The sequence below is a fragment of the Hyla sarda genome, chromosome 6, assembly GCF_029499605.1.
Source record: "Hyla sarda isolate aHylSar1 chromosome 6, aHylSar1.hap1, whole genome shotgun sequence".
NCBI lineage: Eukaryota > Metazoa > Chordata > Amphibia > Anura > Hylidae > Hyla > Hyla sarda.
This window is the reverse complement of record NC_079194.1, coordinates 136,280,821-136,296,872: the sequence shown is the minus strand read 5'-3', so window position 1 is coordinate 136,296,872 and position 16,052 is coordinate 136,280,821. Positions and strand designations below refer to the sequence as shown.

Below are 16,052 nucleotides of genomic sequence, written 5' to 3'. Positions count from 1 at the left end.
ATGATTTTTAAAAAGTAAGGAGGAAAAAACGAAAGTGTAAAAACAGAAAAATGCTTGGTCCTTAAGGGGTTAATATTGTAACTTGAGGGACCACTGTATATTGTAGCATTATAGCAGTGATCTATAGGACATAGATTTACTACACCTGGAGAGCCACAGGCTATAGACAATGTATTATATTACAGTAAATGACATGTTGTATATATATATATATATATATATATATATATTATTATGTCATGTTATAATGTTACAATATACCATGTTGAACCAAAGGGGTAATGTTTCTACTTGAGACGTGTGGAGACTTATAGACCATTCATGTTTCACTGGCAATTTTGGGAAGTAAGCATAAGTAAGGCAGTTCTCTGACGCCACCTTTTCAAGTTAGTTTTCCCTTTTAGTGTTTTGCTCCAAGAGTCTTAGAACAATGTCTGTGAATGTATGCAAAGCCAGAGATCTCCAGAAAGCAAGAATACCCATTTCTGACAGCTGTTTCAGGGTTAAAACACAGACTTTGAGGGAATGCTATCTTTAAAAAGGTGACATGAAAGAGCAGCTTTGCATATCCTTTCTACCCAGAGTTTCCAGTGGAGCATGAATGGCCTATAAGTCTCCATACATTTTATAAAACTCTCCTCAAGGTAACACACAACGGGGCCAGAAACAGCTGTCTACAGACTTTTTATTGGCGTGAAACACTGACTACCTTGAAAATGGTGGCGTGAGAGAGCTACTTTGCTTTCCGCTATCCTTTCTTTCCAATATATCATATTTTTATGCTATGTTATTGAATTACACTGTTCTTTAATATTATAATAGATGATATGGTTCTTATTTCTCATTACTTTATACAGTAGAATCTCCCAAAAGCGGAAACTCACGGGGAAAAAAACCTGTCCGCTATTGTGAGATGTACTCACTCCAGAGGGTAATAACCTATAAAACAAGATAAAAAGCAATATTACAGTAGAATCTCCCAGTGACATTTAATAACCCCTTGTCACCTCCCTGTACCATTTCACCTCCCTGTGCCATTTCATTCCCCCTCTTGATCCCTCCAATGCCACTTCATTCCTCCCCCCTTGAACCCCCTGTGCCACTTTATTCCACCCGTGCCAAATCATCCCCCCTTCACCCCTTGCGCCACATCACTTTTCCCCTTCCCTCCTCACCCTGTTCTTTTTACCTGGCCAGCTGACTCAGGTGCAGGGACTCTAAGCGGGTTTGACGTTCTCCTGACATCCTCTGCTCTGCACTTAAGAGAGGGTTGTGGGTGAATGATGTGTTCTGCAGATGTACAGAAACAGGAGACCACTGTTTAAACAATGATCTTCTGTGCTGGGGTTGCTGCAGGGGGGTGCAGTAGTGGACAGGGGCCCCTGGGAGCGCGGGCCCCTTACTGGGGTATTGGCTGTGCCCCCCTGATGGCGGCCCAGGAACGCAGGGTCAGGACATAAGCCTGTTGGGAGTGTTTTGTCCTCTATTGGGAGTGTTTTGTCCCCTATAGGGTGTGTCGGCATCCGCTATTGGGAGTGTCCCCTGTTCGGAGGGTGAAGTCTTATGGTACTCCTCTGGGGAATAAAAAAACTGTCCCTAATTGGGAGGTGTCCCCTATTGGGAGGTGCCCACTAAGGGAGATTTTATTGTACAAGAAGTGGAAGACAGCACAGGATTCATTTTTTTTGTGCAGAGGACCATCAGAATAAACACTCTGGACAAATGATCACCAAGTAAAAAGTCCAATGTCAAAGCACCAAATGGAGACTCTGGATCCAATCAAAAGCTAGCATAAAGCCGAAATGTTGCAAGTTGCGAAACCAATAAAAAACTGCTTTTGATTGGATCCAGAGTCTACATTACATTTTACAGTTATGTTATATAACATTGAATTATATTGTTCTATAATATCACATTACATTATGTAGTTATATTACATTGTCTTATTTTATTCCATTATATGACATTTATTATGTTCTAGTATTATTATATATCTACTCTCTCACCACTCCATGACAATCAGCAGACATCGCTTCCCTCTGTGGATGTTTTCATAGACATCCAGCACTGACACAATGTGCGGTCCTCCAGATGCTCTGGTGTGGTATTCCACCTCTCGCCGGGACTTGGGGCTGTCATAGAGAATCTGGAGAGACACAGATGAGAAGGTTGGGGTAAATTTAGGATAACAACAAATTAAGAAAAATAATGAACTAGGACATAAGTGATTCAGCCCACATTGCTTTATTTTTAGGCTTTGTATCACAGTTTCGGTAAGTGTTCAGTTACCACCTCTATTCCTGTAAGTTACACTATATGATGCATCTTAAAGAGAGCGCCACATTAATAAGGACACTGATCTGAGGCCCTCTAAGACACTCCACTTTATTCCTGCATGCAGCTATCTTTACTAAAATGACTGACTTTCACAAACTTTGCATAGATCCACAGCACAAGTGAATATAAAAAACTTTGTAATATACTTTATCAGACAAAACTGCTTCTTTCTCCTGTTATCAAGCTTCTTTCTTTCATCCCCACAACCCTCTGCACACTAAGCTGTCATCCTTTCTGAAAATCAGCTCAATCCTGTGCTGTGTTTATAAGATAGTCCTGAAGCTCACTGTGAGATCAAATTGTAGCTTCTCATACATGTCTATGGAGGAGGGAGATAGGGTGGAGTCCCTGGAGGGATGAAGCAGCTGCAGACAATGCAGAGAAACAGAGAAAGGCACAACTATTTAAGCCCCCCTTCACATACGTTAGGTGTCCTGTGGCATTTCCCTCCAGCGCTGTAGAAAAAGCACTGAAGGGAAACTGATTGTAGAACTGATCCCATTAATTTCAATGAGGCAGTTCACATTCATCTGGTGTCTCACTTTGGACGCCGAATAGTGGAACGCACCACATGGGTGCCAGACAGGGGAATGCATCTTGGTGCGTTCCTATGTCTGGCATGCACATAATGCCAGATCCTAAACAACTTTTGTCATCAGTTGTGGCATCAGTTGCGGTGTGTTTTATGTTCATGGAACTGGATGCTGGACACATGTGAACCCATCCTAAGAAAGAGATCTCACCCCAGAGCTATATTCACAGTTTAGATTGCTCATTACTGCTTTATCATTCCCAGGGGTCAAGTCCTGGAAAAAAAAGTGTGGGAACTCACCCAAGATTTCTAATTCCCCCCAGTAAGAAACCTACTCCTCATGTAATCTCCTTGCTACTCGGGTGACACACTGTAACAAACCTCCTCCTCACTTAATTACCTTACTATAGGGGTGACACACTGTAACAAACCTCCTCCCCATGTAATCACCTTACTACTGGGGTGAAACACTGTAACAAACCTCCTCCTCATGTAATCTCCTTACTACTGGGGTGCACACTGTAACAAACCTCCTCCTCACTTAATTACCTTACTATAGGGGTGACACACTGTAACAAACCTCCTCCCCATGTAATCACCTTACTACTGGGGTGACACACTGTAACAAACCTCCTCCTCATGTAATCTCCTTACTATAGCGGTGACACACTGTGACAAACCTCCTCCTCATGTAATCTCCTTACTACTGGGGTGACACACTGTAACAAACCCCCTCCTCATGTAATCTCCTTACTACTGGGGTGACACACTGTAACAAACCTACTCATGTAATTTCCTTACTACTGGGGTGACACACTGTAACAAACCTCCTCCTCATGTAATCTCCTTACTACTGGGGTGACACACTGTAATAAACCTCCTTCTCACTTAAAGGACAACTGTAGTGGTACAGTTGTATATATGCCCGTGCCCGGGCCTCAAAAATAAACAAGATAAACTCATAAATACCTTCCTACGAGCCCCCGTTGGTCCGGCACAGGCCTCACGGTCCGGCAGTGCTGAAGTCATTCCACTTCCTGGGGACAGGTACGCCGCAGAGCCGTCGGCGTATTACCGGCCGTAGCGATGTCCCGCCCCGGCCGGTGATAGGCTGAGCCCACTGTCATGTAAGGAGCTCTGGACGGCTTCTTACATAACAGTGGGCTCAGCCTATCACCAGCCGGGGCGGGACATCGCTACGGCTGGTGATACGCCGACGGCTCTGCGGTGTCCCCGAACGCAGGAAGTGGAAGGACGTCAGCACTGCCGGACCGTGAGGCCTGTGCCGGACCAACGGGGGCTTGTAGGAAGGTATGTATGAGTTTATTTTGTTTGTTTTTGAGGCCTGGGCACGGGCATATATAAATGTGTACCACTACAGTTGTCCTTTAATTACCTTACTATAGCGGTGACACACTGTAACAAACCTTCTCCTTATGTAATCACCCTACTACTGGGGTGACACACTGTAACCAATCTCCTCCTCATGTAATCTCCTTACTACTGTGGTGAAACACTGTAACAAACCTCCTCCACGTGTAATCTCCTTACTACTGGGGTGACACACTGTAATAAACCACCTCCTCATATAATCTCTTTACTACTGGGGTGACACACTGTAACAAACCTCCTCCTCATGTAATTTCCTTAGTACTGTGGTGACACACTGTAACAACTCCCCTCCTCATGTAATTTCCTTAGTACTGTGGTGACACAATGGAACAAATCTCCTTCCATGTATTACCTTACTGGGGTGACATGGGACATGTCTCCTCCAGCTCAGCCCCGCCTCCTCCACAGCATCACACAGGTCCTTCAGCCATGATCTCTCCTCTCCTTCACAGCTAAGCTCCGCCCCCACATGTGATGGTGACATCATCAAAGATCCTACAGGTCCTACATTTCCAGCATCTAGCAGTTCGGGCCAGGGGAGGAGACGGAGGGAGGGTAAGAATAATTCAGAGGTCGGTCCTGCAGGACTAGTTTAACAGGGACGGCGTTCCTCCTCTGGAAGAAGCAAAGGTACGCCGTTCCTGTGTGTTCCTGCAGGACTCGAGCCCTGATCATGCCTTTCAAGCTGCTGCTGATTTTAAGGCTTTGCATAGAGACCTAAAAGTTCAGAATCCCCTCCTCTGTCTGTGTGTAGTGTATGAAAGACAACATAGTCATTAGGCCACCAGCTCTGGGAGAACTGAAAATTACAGATGAAGCCTGCAGAGCAGTAATCTGATAAAAAATGACATATACACTTAATATATTGGCCAGAACTAATGCTGCTCCTTATGTACACACACACAGGACATATTGTCGAGAAAAAGTCACCTAAAAGGACAGATACACGTTAAAGTTTGTTGCCCTTCAGCCTCCTAATGATGAAATATCCAGTTCTGTGATCTGATCATTGAGTGAAGTCACAGAATCATTGTCTGGATCTAAACCACTGTCCACATCCATGTCCACATTAAATCAAGTGCTATGTTAAATATTTGTGTACACATAATGATTTGAATGTCATCATTCTGTATAACAACACTGAACTGCCTTTGTACAGGAAGCTTAATGGGGTTAAAAGAACTAAAGGCTTCAGGCCTGTACCATAACACTGCCATCTTTTTATGTCTCTCTATTTTATTTAAAGATCCCCCTAGAGTACACCTCTGGCTACAATTAGTACTCCCACAGATATAAGCCCCCTGCATTAACCTCATATAAGTGAACAGATACAACAGCTGCCTATTACTGATATCTCCAATATCTGCTAATCCGATATGTTGAGTACATGTTAACACACAAGCCCCAAAATATGTATTACTTTAGGAGTGCCTCTTTTGAAAGCTGGGACATTGGGGTGCACAGTTTAAGCCGCCCATAAGTGTGAATAAAGACTCAGCAGTAAATCAGCATCTGCATAGAGACAGGTGCACTGCAGTGTGCTATATATAACGTATATAACATATGGGTCAGGGTCACATAACACTGAGGACAACAACAGTAACATCATCGTCCTTCTCTTCTCTGCAGTGCCGCCCATCCTCCGCCGATGTTGATGAGAATCTGCCTTACTCTGTTGCTATGAAAGAAATAAAAACAATACATAAAAACCATTTACCGTATGTATTGTGATTGTTAAAGGCAAAGTCTTACACAGCCAAAACAAATAAAGGTGATAAAAGTGCAGTGGCGTTGGAAATCTAGCCATACAGGTTAGACACGTGTTGGCCAAACTCACTGATTTCGGTGGGACTGGCCTGTAAAAAATTGGGCCTGTAAATAATTGGGAGGCCAGGTGGTTAAACTGCACAAAACAATCGTATAGGGTACGTTCAAATGAGCGAATCCTTAGCGCGGTTTGCACTGTGGATCCACCCTGAAAGACCGGTGTATGCTGCCTTTACAGGTGCCTGCTCGGAGCGGCAATCTGCCATTACGAGCAGACACACTGCTCTCGGCCTAGCTCAGGGAGCAGGGGGAGCGGCTGTGATGTGTGCGAGTACACTGCGCATGCGTGGCAACTCGCACAACGCAGCAGTGTCTGCTCGTAGCGGCGGATTGCTGCTCCGAGCAGGCACATCTAAAGGCACCCTGTAGGGGTCCTTCAGTGGCGGATTTGCAGCGTTATATACGCTGTGGATCCGCTCGTGTGAACGAACCCTTAACTTCTTAAGGACTCAGGGCGTACCTGTACGCCCTGAGCCCGGTCCCTGTGTTTAAAACTGAGTCATGCCGTGACCCCGCATCACACCAGGTCGGTCCCAGCTGCTATTCATAGCCGGGACCCTGGGCTAACAGCGCACGGCACCGATTGTTTTGCCGCGCGCTATTAACCCTTCAGACGCGGCGATCAAAGTTGACCGCCTCATCTGAAAGTGAAAGTAAACGCTTCCCGGCAGCTCAGTCGGGCTGATCGGGACATCGCGATAAAATTGCGATGTTCCGATCAGCTGTGGCGCAAGCGGAGGTCTCCTTACCTCTCTCCGCGGCGTCCGATCGGGGTTTGATTGCTCCAAGCCTGAGCTACAGGCTTGAGCAATCGAGCCCCTATCTCGCTGATCCATGCAAAGCTATGGCTTTGCAGGGATCAGCATAAGAGATCAGTGTGTGCAGTGTTATAGGTCCCTATGGAAGCTATAGCACTGCAAAAAAAAAGGTAACAAAGTTAACTTCCCTAATAAAAGTTTGAATCACCCCCCTTTTCCCATATAAAAAATAACTGTGTAAATAAAAATAAACATATGTGGTATCGCCGCGTGTGGAAATGTCCGAACTATAAAAATATATTATTAATTAAATCGCACGGTCAATGGCGTATTCGCAAAAAAATTGCAAAGTCCAAAATAGTGTATTTTTGGTCACTTTTAATATCATGAAAAAATGAATAAAAAGCGATCAAAAAGTCAGATCACTACAAAAATGGTACCGATAAAAACTTCAGATCAGGGTGCAAAAAATTAGTCCTCATACCAGCCCATACGCAGAAAAATAAAAAAGTTATAGGGGTTAGAAGATGAGAATTTTTAACATATACATTTTCCTGCATGTAGTTAGGATTTTTTTCCGAAGTACGACAAAATCAATCCTATATAAGTAGGAGATCATTTTAACCGTATGGACTTACAGAATAAAGATAAGGTGTTATTTTTACCGAAAAATGCACTGCATAGAAACGGAAGCCCCCAAATTTACAAAATGAAATTTTTTCTTCAATTTTGTCGCACAATGAATTTTTTTTCAGTTTCGCCATGGATTTTTGGGTAAAATGATTAATGTCACTGCAAAGTAGAATTGGTGGCACAAAAAGCCATCATATGGAATTTTATGTGCAAATTTGAAAGCATTATGATTTTTAGAACGTGATGAGGAAAAAATGAAAATGCAAAAACGGAAAAAACGTTAAGGGGTTAAACAGGGTTTATTCACCAGCAGGTTAGCATAAGTGTTAAGTGGAGTTAGTGGCGTTGCTGTTGTTGCTAATATTGTTGATAGGCTGCACTGTACTGTCCTTTAGATAGGCACTGTCGAAACTTTTTATATGTTGTAAATCTTGGCAAAACATTAGTCTTTCTCTTATACTTCATTAAATAATGTTATGTCCTTTTTTATAGAAATAATGAAAAATACCACCATGAAAAAGAGCAGCTGAAGCACAGGCTGGGACAAAGTCCAGAAAGTGGGGACAGGACAATCACTTCTCTATGCTCACTCCTGTCCTGTCTATCAGATTCCTGTCTGAAAACTGAAAAGAGGAGGTTATAAAGCAGCCTGCAGTGATTGGATGAAGAGATCCAGCACAGCAGACTCAAAAAGGAAGACGAGTCATTCAGAGTGAAAGCAAGAGATGAACCCCCCCCATCTTGAGCACAGAATAAAAAAAACAAGTGAGCACTAAAAAAAGGTATTTGTAAGATGAATATAGGTGCTAGACACATACCAATTATATTTACATGATCAAGATTAGGTACTAAGTAGCATGTAGCAATTTTTTTGGTGGGATATGACGGGTACTCTTTGAGACAAGGCCTTTCTGGTCCCTTTAGGCAGCAGTCACTCAGGTGCAAAGAGCCCTTACCCACCACATCATTTGGGCTGGCAGCTGAACAATGATTGTGGGTAAAACTTCCTAATCTTTCTCTTTAAAAGGTTCACCTTAAAAGTACCACCAGTGGAATCTAAAATATGAGACCCTAACAGTCTTCATCCTGCCGAGTATGCAAAGATGTGATGCAATAAGTGGACCACACAATGTCTCCGGAAGGAAATCTCCCATACAAAGGCCCAGATTTATCAATCTGCCTAAAATCTAAATTGTCTGGTTTTTCCCACAGCAACCAATCACAGCTCAGCTTTGATATCTTAGCAAGTTCTGGTAAAATAAAAGCTAAGCTGTGATTAGTTGCTATGGGCAAAGCCAGAAGGGTTTGGTTTTAGTCAAAGTGAGAAATCTGAGCCATAAGGGAAGATTTATCAAACCTTGTGCAATGGAAAAATGGAGTAGTTGACAATAGCAACCAGATTCAATTTTTGTTTTTCTTCATTTTTTTGGTCTTTTTATGGTCCTCAACTGCGCTCACTGGTTTATACTCTCAATGCTGAAATCTCCCAGCATTCCCTGCTTGTTTGACTGCGCAGACCATGATCTGAGGATCTGCATTATATTTCTGCTTCTTTGTTTCTTTGTATTATCAATCAGTATTTATTACATTACGTTTTCTGAGTGTGATGAGGCCGTCATATTAGAAGCATAATTCTCAGAGAGGTATTTAAGGGAGCAGCAAGAAGGTGACTCTCCCCTCCCCCCAGAGCCCTGGTCACCGGATAATGATTAAGCCATTGACTCAAGCTCCTAATCAGATAAAATGCAGCTATTCATCCAAGTGTGATATGGAACAAATATGACCCCGCCATGTATGAATGCCACAAAGTGCGATCCGACCAGGGATATGACACTGCAATGATAATGAATACACTCCTCAACATTGAAATTGCAATACCAAGAAGGAAAAGACATGAAATGATGGAAATCACAGGGTTGATAGACATGCTAAGGATATACAAATTATGAAAAAAAAGAAAAAAAATATTCAACATCTCCATTTATTTAAGTGCCATGTGCAGAAATACACGCACTTACATGCCTTAGCATGCTATCAATGAAGTTATTAAAAGAGTGTACTTGTCGGTAAAAAAAATTAAATAATATTATAAGTATATTTGTAATATACATTAATTAAAAAATTTGTATATTTTTGGGTGAAAAAAATGCTGTCCCTGCAGCTATTGTCTGTGTGTCTCTGTGAGTCCAAATACAGGAAGTGAGGGCAGGACAAGCAGAGCTCTGTGCAGGCTCCTGGCTTGTCAATCATCCTGATGTGTGAGTTGGGGGGCGTGTCACAGAGCCTCAGTGTACAGAGCCCTGCTTGTCCTCAGCGTACAGAGCCCCGCTTGTCCTCAGTGTGCAGAGCCCTGCTTGTTCTCAGTGTACAGAACCCTGTTTGTCCTCAGTTTACAGAGCTTTGCATGTCCTCAGTGCACAGAGCCCTGCTAATCCTCACTGCACAGAGCCCTGCTTGTCCTCAGTGTACAGAGCCCTGCTTGTCCTCAGTGTACAGAGCCCTGCTTGTCATCAGTGTACAGAGCCCTGCTTGTCCTCAGTGTACAGAGCCCTGCATGTCCTCATTGTACAGAGCCCTGCATGTCCTCAGTGTACAGAGCCCTGCTTGTCCTCAGTGTACAGAGCCCTGCTTGTCCTCAGTGCACAGAGCCCTGCTTGACATCACTGCACAGAGCCCTGCTTTTCCTCAGTACATAGAGCTCTGCTTGTCCTCAGTGTACAGAGCCCTGCTTGTCCTCAGTGTACAGAGCCCTGTTTGTCCTCAGTGCACAGAGCCCTGCTTATCCTCGCTGCACAGAACCTTACTTGTCCTCAGTGTACAGAGCCCTGCTTGTCCTCAGTGTACAGAGCCCTGCTTGTCCTCAGTGTACATAGCCCTGCTTGTCCTCAGTGCACAGAGCCCTGCTTGTCCTCACAGCACAGAGCCCTGCTTGTCCTCAGTGTACAGAGCCCTGCTTGTTCTCAGTGTACAGAACCCTGTTTGTCCTCAGTGTACAGAGCTTTGCATGTCCTCAGTGCACAGAGCCCTGCTTATCCTCACTGCACAAAGCCCTGCTTGTCCTCAGTGTACAGAGCCCTGCTTGTCCTCAGTGTACAGAGCCCTGCTTGTCCTCAGTGTACAGAGCCCTGCTTGTCCTCAGTGTACAGAGCCCTGCTTGTCCTCAGTGTACAGAGCCCTGCTTGTCCTCAGTGCACAGAGCCCTGCTTGTCCTCAGTGCACAGAGCCCTGCTTGTCCTCAGTGCACAGAGCCCTGCTTGTCCTCAGTGTACAGAGCCCTGCTTGTCCTCACAGCACAGAGCCCTGCTTGTCCTCACAGCACAGAGCCCTGCTTGTCCTCATTGTACAGAGCCCTGCTTGTCCTCAGTGTACAGAGTCCTGCTTGTCCTCAGTGTACAGAGTCCTGCATGTCCTCAGTGAACAGAGCCCTGCTTGTTCCCAGTGTACAGAGCCCTGCATGTCCTCATTGTACAGAGCCCTGCATGTCCTCAGTGTACAGAGCCCTGCTTGTCCTCAGTGTACAGAGCCCTGCTTGTCCTCAGTGCACAGAGCCCTGCTTGACATCACTGCACAGAGCCCTGCTTTTCCTCAGTACATAGAGCTCTGCTTGTCCTCAGTGTACAGAGCCCTGCTTGTCCTCAGTGTACAGAGCCCTGTTTGTCCTCAGTGCACAGAGCCCTGCTTATCCTCGCTGCACAGAACCCTACTTGTCCTCAGTGTACAGAGCCCTGCTTGTCCTCAGTGTACAGAGCCCTGCTTGTCCTCAGTGTACATAGCCATGCTTGTCCTCAGTGCACAGAGCCCTGCTTGTCCTCAGTGCACAGAGCCCTGCTTGTCCTCACAGCACAGAGCCCTGCTTGTCCTCAGTGTACAGAGCCCTGCTTGTCCTCAGTGCACAGAGCCCTGCTTGTCCTCAGTGTACAGAGCCCTGCTTGTCCTCACAGCACAGAGCCCTGCTTGTTCTCACAGCACAGAGCCCTGCTTGTCCACATTGTACAGAGCCCTGCTTGTCCTCAGTGTACAGAGTCCTGCTTGTCCTCAGTGTACAGAGTCCTGCATGTCCTCAGTGAACAGAGCCCTGCTTGTTCCCAGTGTACAGAGCCCTGCATGTCCTCATTGTACAGAGCCCTGCATGTCCTCAGTGTACAGAGCCCTGCTTGTCCTCAGTGTACAGAGCCCTGCTTGTCCTCAGTGCACAGAGCCCTGCTTGACATCACTGCACAGAGCCCTGCTTTTCCTCAGTACATAGAGCTCTGCTTGTCCTCAGTGTACAGAGCCCTGCTTGTCCTCAGTGTACAGAGCCCTGTTTGTCCTCAGTGCACAGAGCCCTGCTTATCCTCGCTGCACAGAACCCTACTTGTCCTCAGTGTACAGAGCCCTGCTTGTCCTCAGTGTACAGAGCCCTGCTTGTCCTCAGTGTACATAGCCCTGCTTGTCCTCAGTGCACAGAGCCCTGCTTGTCCTCAGTGCACAGAGCCCTGCTTGTCCTCACAGCACAGAGCCCTGCTTGTCCTCAGTGTACAGAGCCCTGCTTGTCCTCAATGTACAAAGCCCTGCTTGTCCTCACAGCACAGAGCCCTGCTTGTCCTCACAGCACAGAGCCCTGCTTGTCCTCATTGTACAGAGCCCTGCTTGTCCTCAGTGTACAGAGTCCTGCTTGTCCTCAGTGTACAGAGTCCTGCATGTCCTCAGTGAACAGAGCCCTGCTTGTCCTCAGTGCACAGAGCCCTGCTTGTCCTCAGTGCACAGAGCCCTGCTTGTCCTCAGTGCACAGAGCCCTGCTTGTCCTCAGTGTACAGAGCCCTGCTTGTCCTCACAGCACAGAGCCCTGCTTGTCCTCACAGCACAGAGCCCTGCTTGTCCTCATTGTACAGAGCCCTGCTTGTCCTCAGTGTACAGAGTCCTGCTTGTCCTCAGTGTACAGAGTCCTGCATGTCCTCAGTGAACAGAGCCCTGCTTGTTCCCAGTGTACAGAGCCCTGCTTGTCCTCAGTGTACAGAGCCCTGCTTGTCCACCCACACTTCCTGTATTTGGACTCCTCACAGAAACAAAAATATACACATTTTTTTAACCAATGTATATTACAAATATACATATCATGGCATTATCTACATTATATAAAAAGTTTTTGTTAACGACAGTTACACTTTAGTTGTTGTCTGAGGTATGTTCTGCCACGCTGAATGCACTTGGAAACGCAAATCATAAAGATATGCTGCTGGCAGCTCCCTTTGCAATTGCCAATCAATGACATCCCAGATGTGTTCATTGGAAGATAAGTCCAGAGAAACTGCAGGCCATGGCAGCATGTTTAGGCAACGTAGGCTTCTCACAGTAGCATGAGCAAAATGCAGCCTGGTATTGTCATGTTGACTGCTCCTAAAACACTTAATAGATATGGCTGTGCCAAAGGTTCTGAGTAAATCAAAGTAACGGCGGGCTGCCAATGTACCTGGAATGGAGAATAGAGGAATCCGGCTTCCATACATTATGCCATCCCACACCATAATACCGGGAGAAGTAGCCATATCACGTTCACTTATAAGGGCCTCCTTATTAGGTTACTCACATGGTCTCTGCACAAGCATTCAGCGTGGCAGAACACTCCTCAAGAAAATCACTAATAACCTAATTTATAGCATGCCAAGGCATGTAAGTGTGTAGATTTTTGTGTGTGGTGCTGCTCATCCTAGATATTGAATAAATCAAGATGTTTTGAATATTTTGTACCCAATTTTTCACCATTTGCTTACCATTAACATGTCTATTGATCCTGTGATTTACATACATCATGATATGATTTTCCAGAGTCAGGCCCATGGGAATCCTTGCTGAGTAGTATAGTTCATTGTTGGGTAGAGTTACCCATCAAGACCCTGTACCAGGGAAGTCTCTGGACTTAGGACGGGCACTTTCCAATCAGTCTCTTTTTAAAGATCAAAAGTGACTAAGAGAAGCTTGATATGTATGCCTGTCCTGCCAGCTCCGGTTACAGACGCAGCCCCATCCCCTCCTCCAACACAGGCCGAGAAGTAACACAAGGAATTCTGGTGACAACTATTGCATCATAACACTTTCATGAGACGGCCAAATTGTGAGGTGAATAATTTTCAGTCTTAGCAGTTTATCGGGAACTAGTGATATCACTGAGGCACGAGACAAATGTCACTCGTGGTTTCTGTCATTTCTATATCTTTATTTGTATTGGTTTCATCTGAAAAAACAGGAATTGGTCCATGTAGTATAAACACATGTCACCCAGCTTTCACAGAATAACATATAACTGGCACAAGAAAAGGATTAAAGCTACAGAAAGGACAGAAATGGATCAACACATCACAACTGTCCCAGTAGAGATGCCGTAGAACTAAAGGTTTCAGCATGACCTGTGAGCTAGGAAGATATCAGATTATGATCTAGTTATGAGCATTCTGTGCTTGTCTTTGCTACATCTGTTCCATCATGTATATGTAACTCCTACACAATTCTCACGGACAGAGTCTACATCGTTCTGGCTCTGATGTGTTCCAAGATTTCTATTATCAGCACTTTGTACTGAACTGAGGTTATTATGGGTTTGGTGCCTGTTGTTTATCTGCACTGTTTGACTGTGTATCTGAGCATGAGCGTTATTCTAGGTACACATGTACAGTATAAGGGGGAATTAATATTGTAGGTGTAAATCAAGTTGTTTCCCGGCCTTTTGCCGTGGGTACGTCAGGTGTACCTGCACCAAATTTTTTTTAAAGGTGCATACTCTTCGTAAACAGCTAAATAGCTAAGATATAAGCGAGTTTCAAAATGTGGTCCAGGCTAAAATGAGATTGCAAAAATTTGCAAAAATCTTCAACTGTCGCATCTGATGAATCAGCTAAGGCTGCATTCACATAACGTTTTTTAGTTTTCGTGACCAGATTCGTCTGGGAAATGTTAAAACCGGGCGCTCCCGTATCCCAGCCGGACCCGTCCCGCATCTCATTCATTTGAATGAGCCGACCAGAGTCAGATAGTGACTCACATATCCGGTTTTCAGTCCGGCCAGAAAACTGCATATGGGGCAAAACTAAGCCGACAAAAGTCGCAGATGCGGTACAGGTCCGGCTAGGACAAGGGAGCGCCCGGTTTTCACATTTCCCAGCTGGATCCGGTCACCACAACTACAAAATGTTATGTGAATGCAGCCTAACATTGTAAAAGTTAAAGAAAATTTGATAAAATAAATAAGCATTATTGAAGCAAAAAAGTTGCCAAATGTTTTTGTGACAAATTGCACAAAGTAAAAAAAACATCTGTATATCTAAGGGTGTCTGTGTACATGTATGTGTATTCACATACATGTATGTTACGAATATAGACCAGGGCCGAAACTTTGCTGATGAGCCCCATGCCAGGTTGTTAAAATAACAGCCAGTTCAGTGATCATGGGAGAAGCAGGAACCCCCAAACAGTTATCATAAAGATATGCTGCTGGCAGCTCCCTTTGCAATTGCCAATCAATGACATCCCAGATGTGTTCATTGGAAGTCCAGAGACGCTGCAGGCCATGGCAGCATGTTTATGCAAAGACAAAAGGAAAAAAAGAGGGAACACGCGCCCCTAGTGTGATATGTTTATAGACAGTGAATAAGTGCAATAAAGGTCACACTTACCACAATGTGTTGCGCTAAGGGCACAACACCATACAGCGTATTAATCAGGTTAGGTTGTCAGCAGCCACGATCCTCCGGTCTATCCTGGTTCACCGGTCCAAATAGCATCAATGAAAAATAGCAAACATGGATCTTTGCAGGCGCATGGACAGCAGTGGATAAAAGTTCATGGAGTCTTCAATACATATAGATGTTTATTTTAAGCACATAAAAGCAACGCGTTTCCTGCCCGTAGCGGGCACTTCATCAGGCAAGTGTGCACGTATACAGGTATCAGAGAAAGCACATTTAAATAGACGGTCCCTACGTACAATCAAAAGGTCAAATCAATTAAGCTATTCTGGACAGGATTACGGAGTCCAGGTGAACACAGTTACGTAACAAAAACACCATACAAATGTCTAAACAAACTTATCACAGATAGAGGTATTATAGTCTCTAGTGGATACAGAGACACAGAAAGTTGTTAAATCAAGAAAAAAGGAAAATATAATAGCCGCAGAATCTCCAAGCACTGGCTAGCGGACGGGTTTAGGTTCCGGCTGCCCAGTACTGGAGTAGTCTGATTTTATGAATGAGCGACGCTACAGATACTGTAGCGAGGCTGAGAGTGGGCAGGGCCAGTGCATGCACTGGCTGAATATGGATTAATGAATGAACGGCGCTATAGATCCTGTGGCGAAGCCAGTGGTAAGTGGAATAGAAAACACACACTGGCTGGATAGAGAGCAGTGATCATGCGCTAATATTAATTAGAGAAATATAGATGGAAAAAACATGTGCTCCGCTAGTTATAGGGGAGCCGGCAGAAAGCTGAGAGTTGCAGGTGAGAAACACGGAGACAAACCCCGATAAATAAAAAGGGTAGTAACCCCTAGCAACCAGGTAATGGTAATTGAAAATCTAAAATCGGGTCTAATGTGGTAA

At 44.8% G+C, this 16,052-nt stretch overlaps 1 protein-coding gene across 1 annotated transcript in view; it reads right to left on the bottom strand.

The window, feature by feature from the left end:
• MAPKAPK3 (MAPK activated protein kinase 3) overlaps positions 1-16,052 on the bottom strand; it is a 56,453-nt gene that overhangs the window by 12,044 nt on the left and 28,357 nt on the right. Inside the window, exon 2 of the mRNA XM_056525158.1 lies at positions 2,007-2,146. Within this exon, the coding sequence (XP_056381133.1) occupies positions 2,007-2,146 (140 nt within the window). The remainder of the gene's footprint in view (positions 1-2,006; positions 2,147-16,052) is intronic.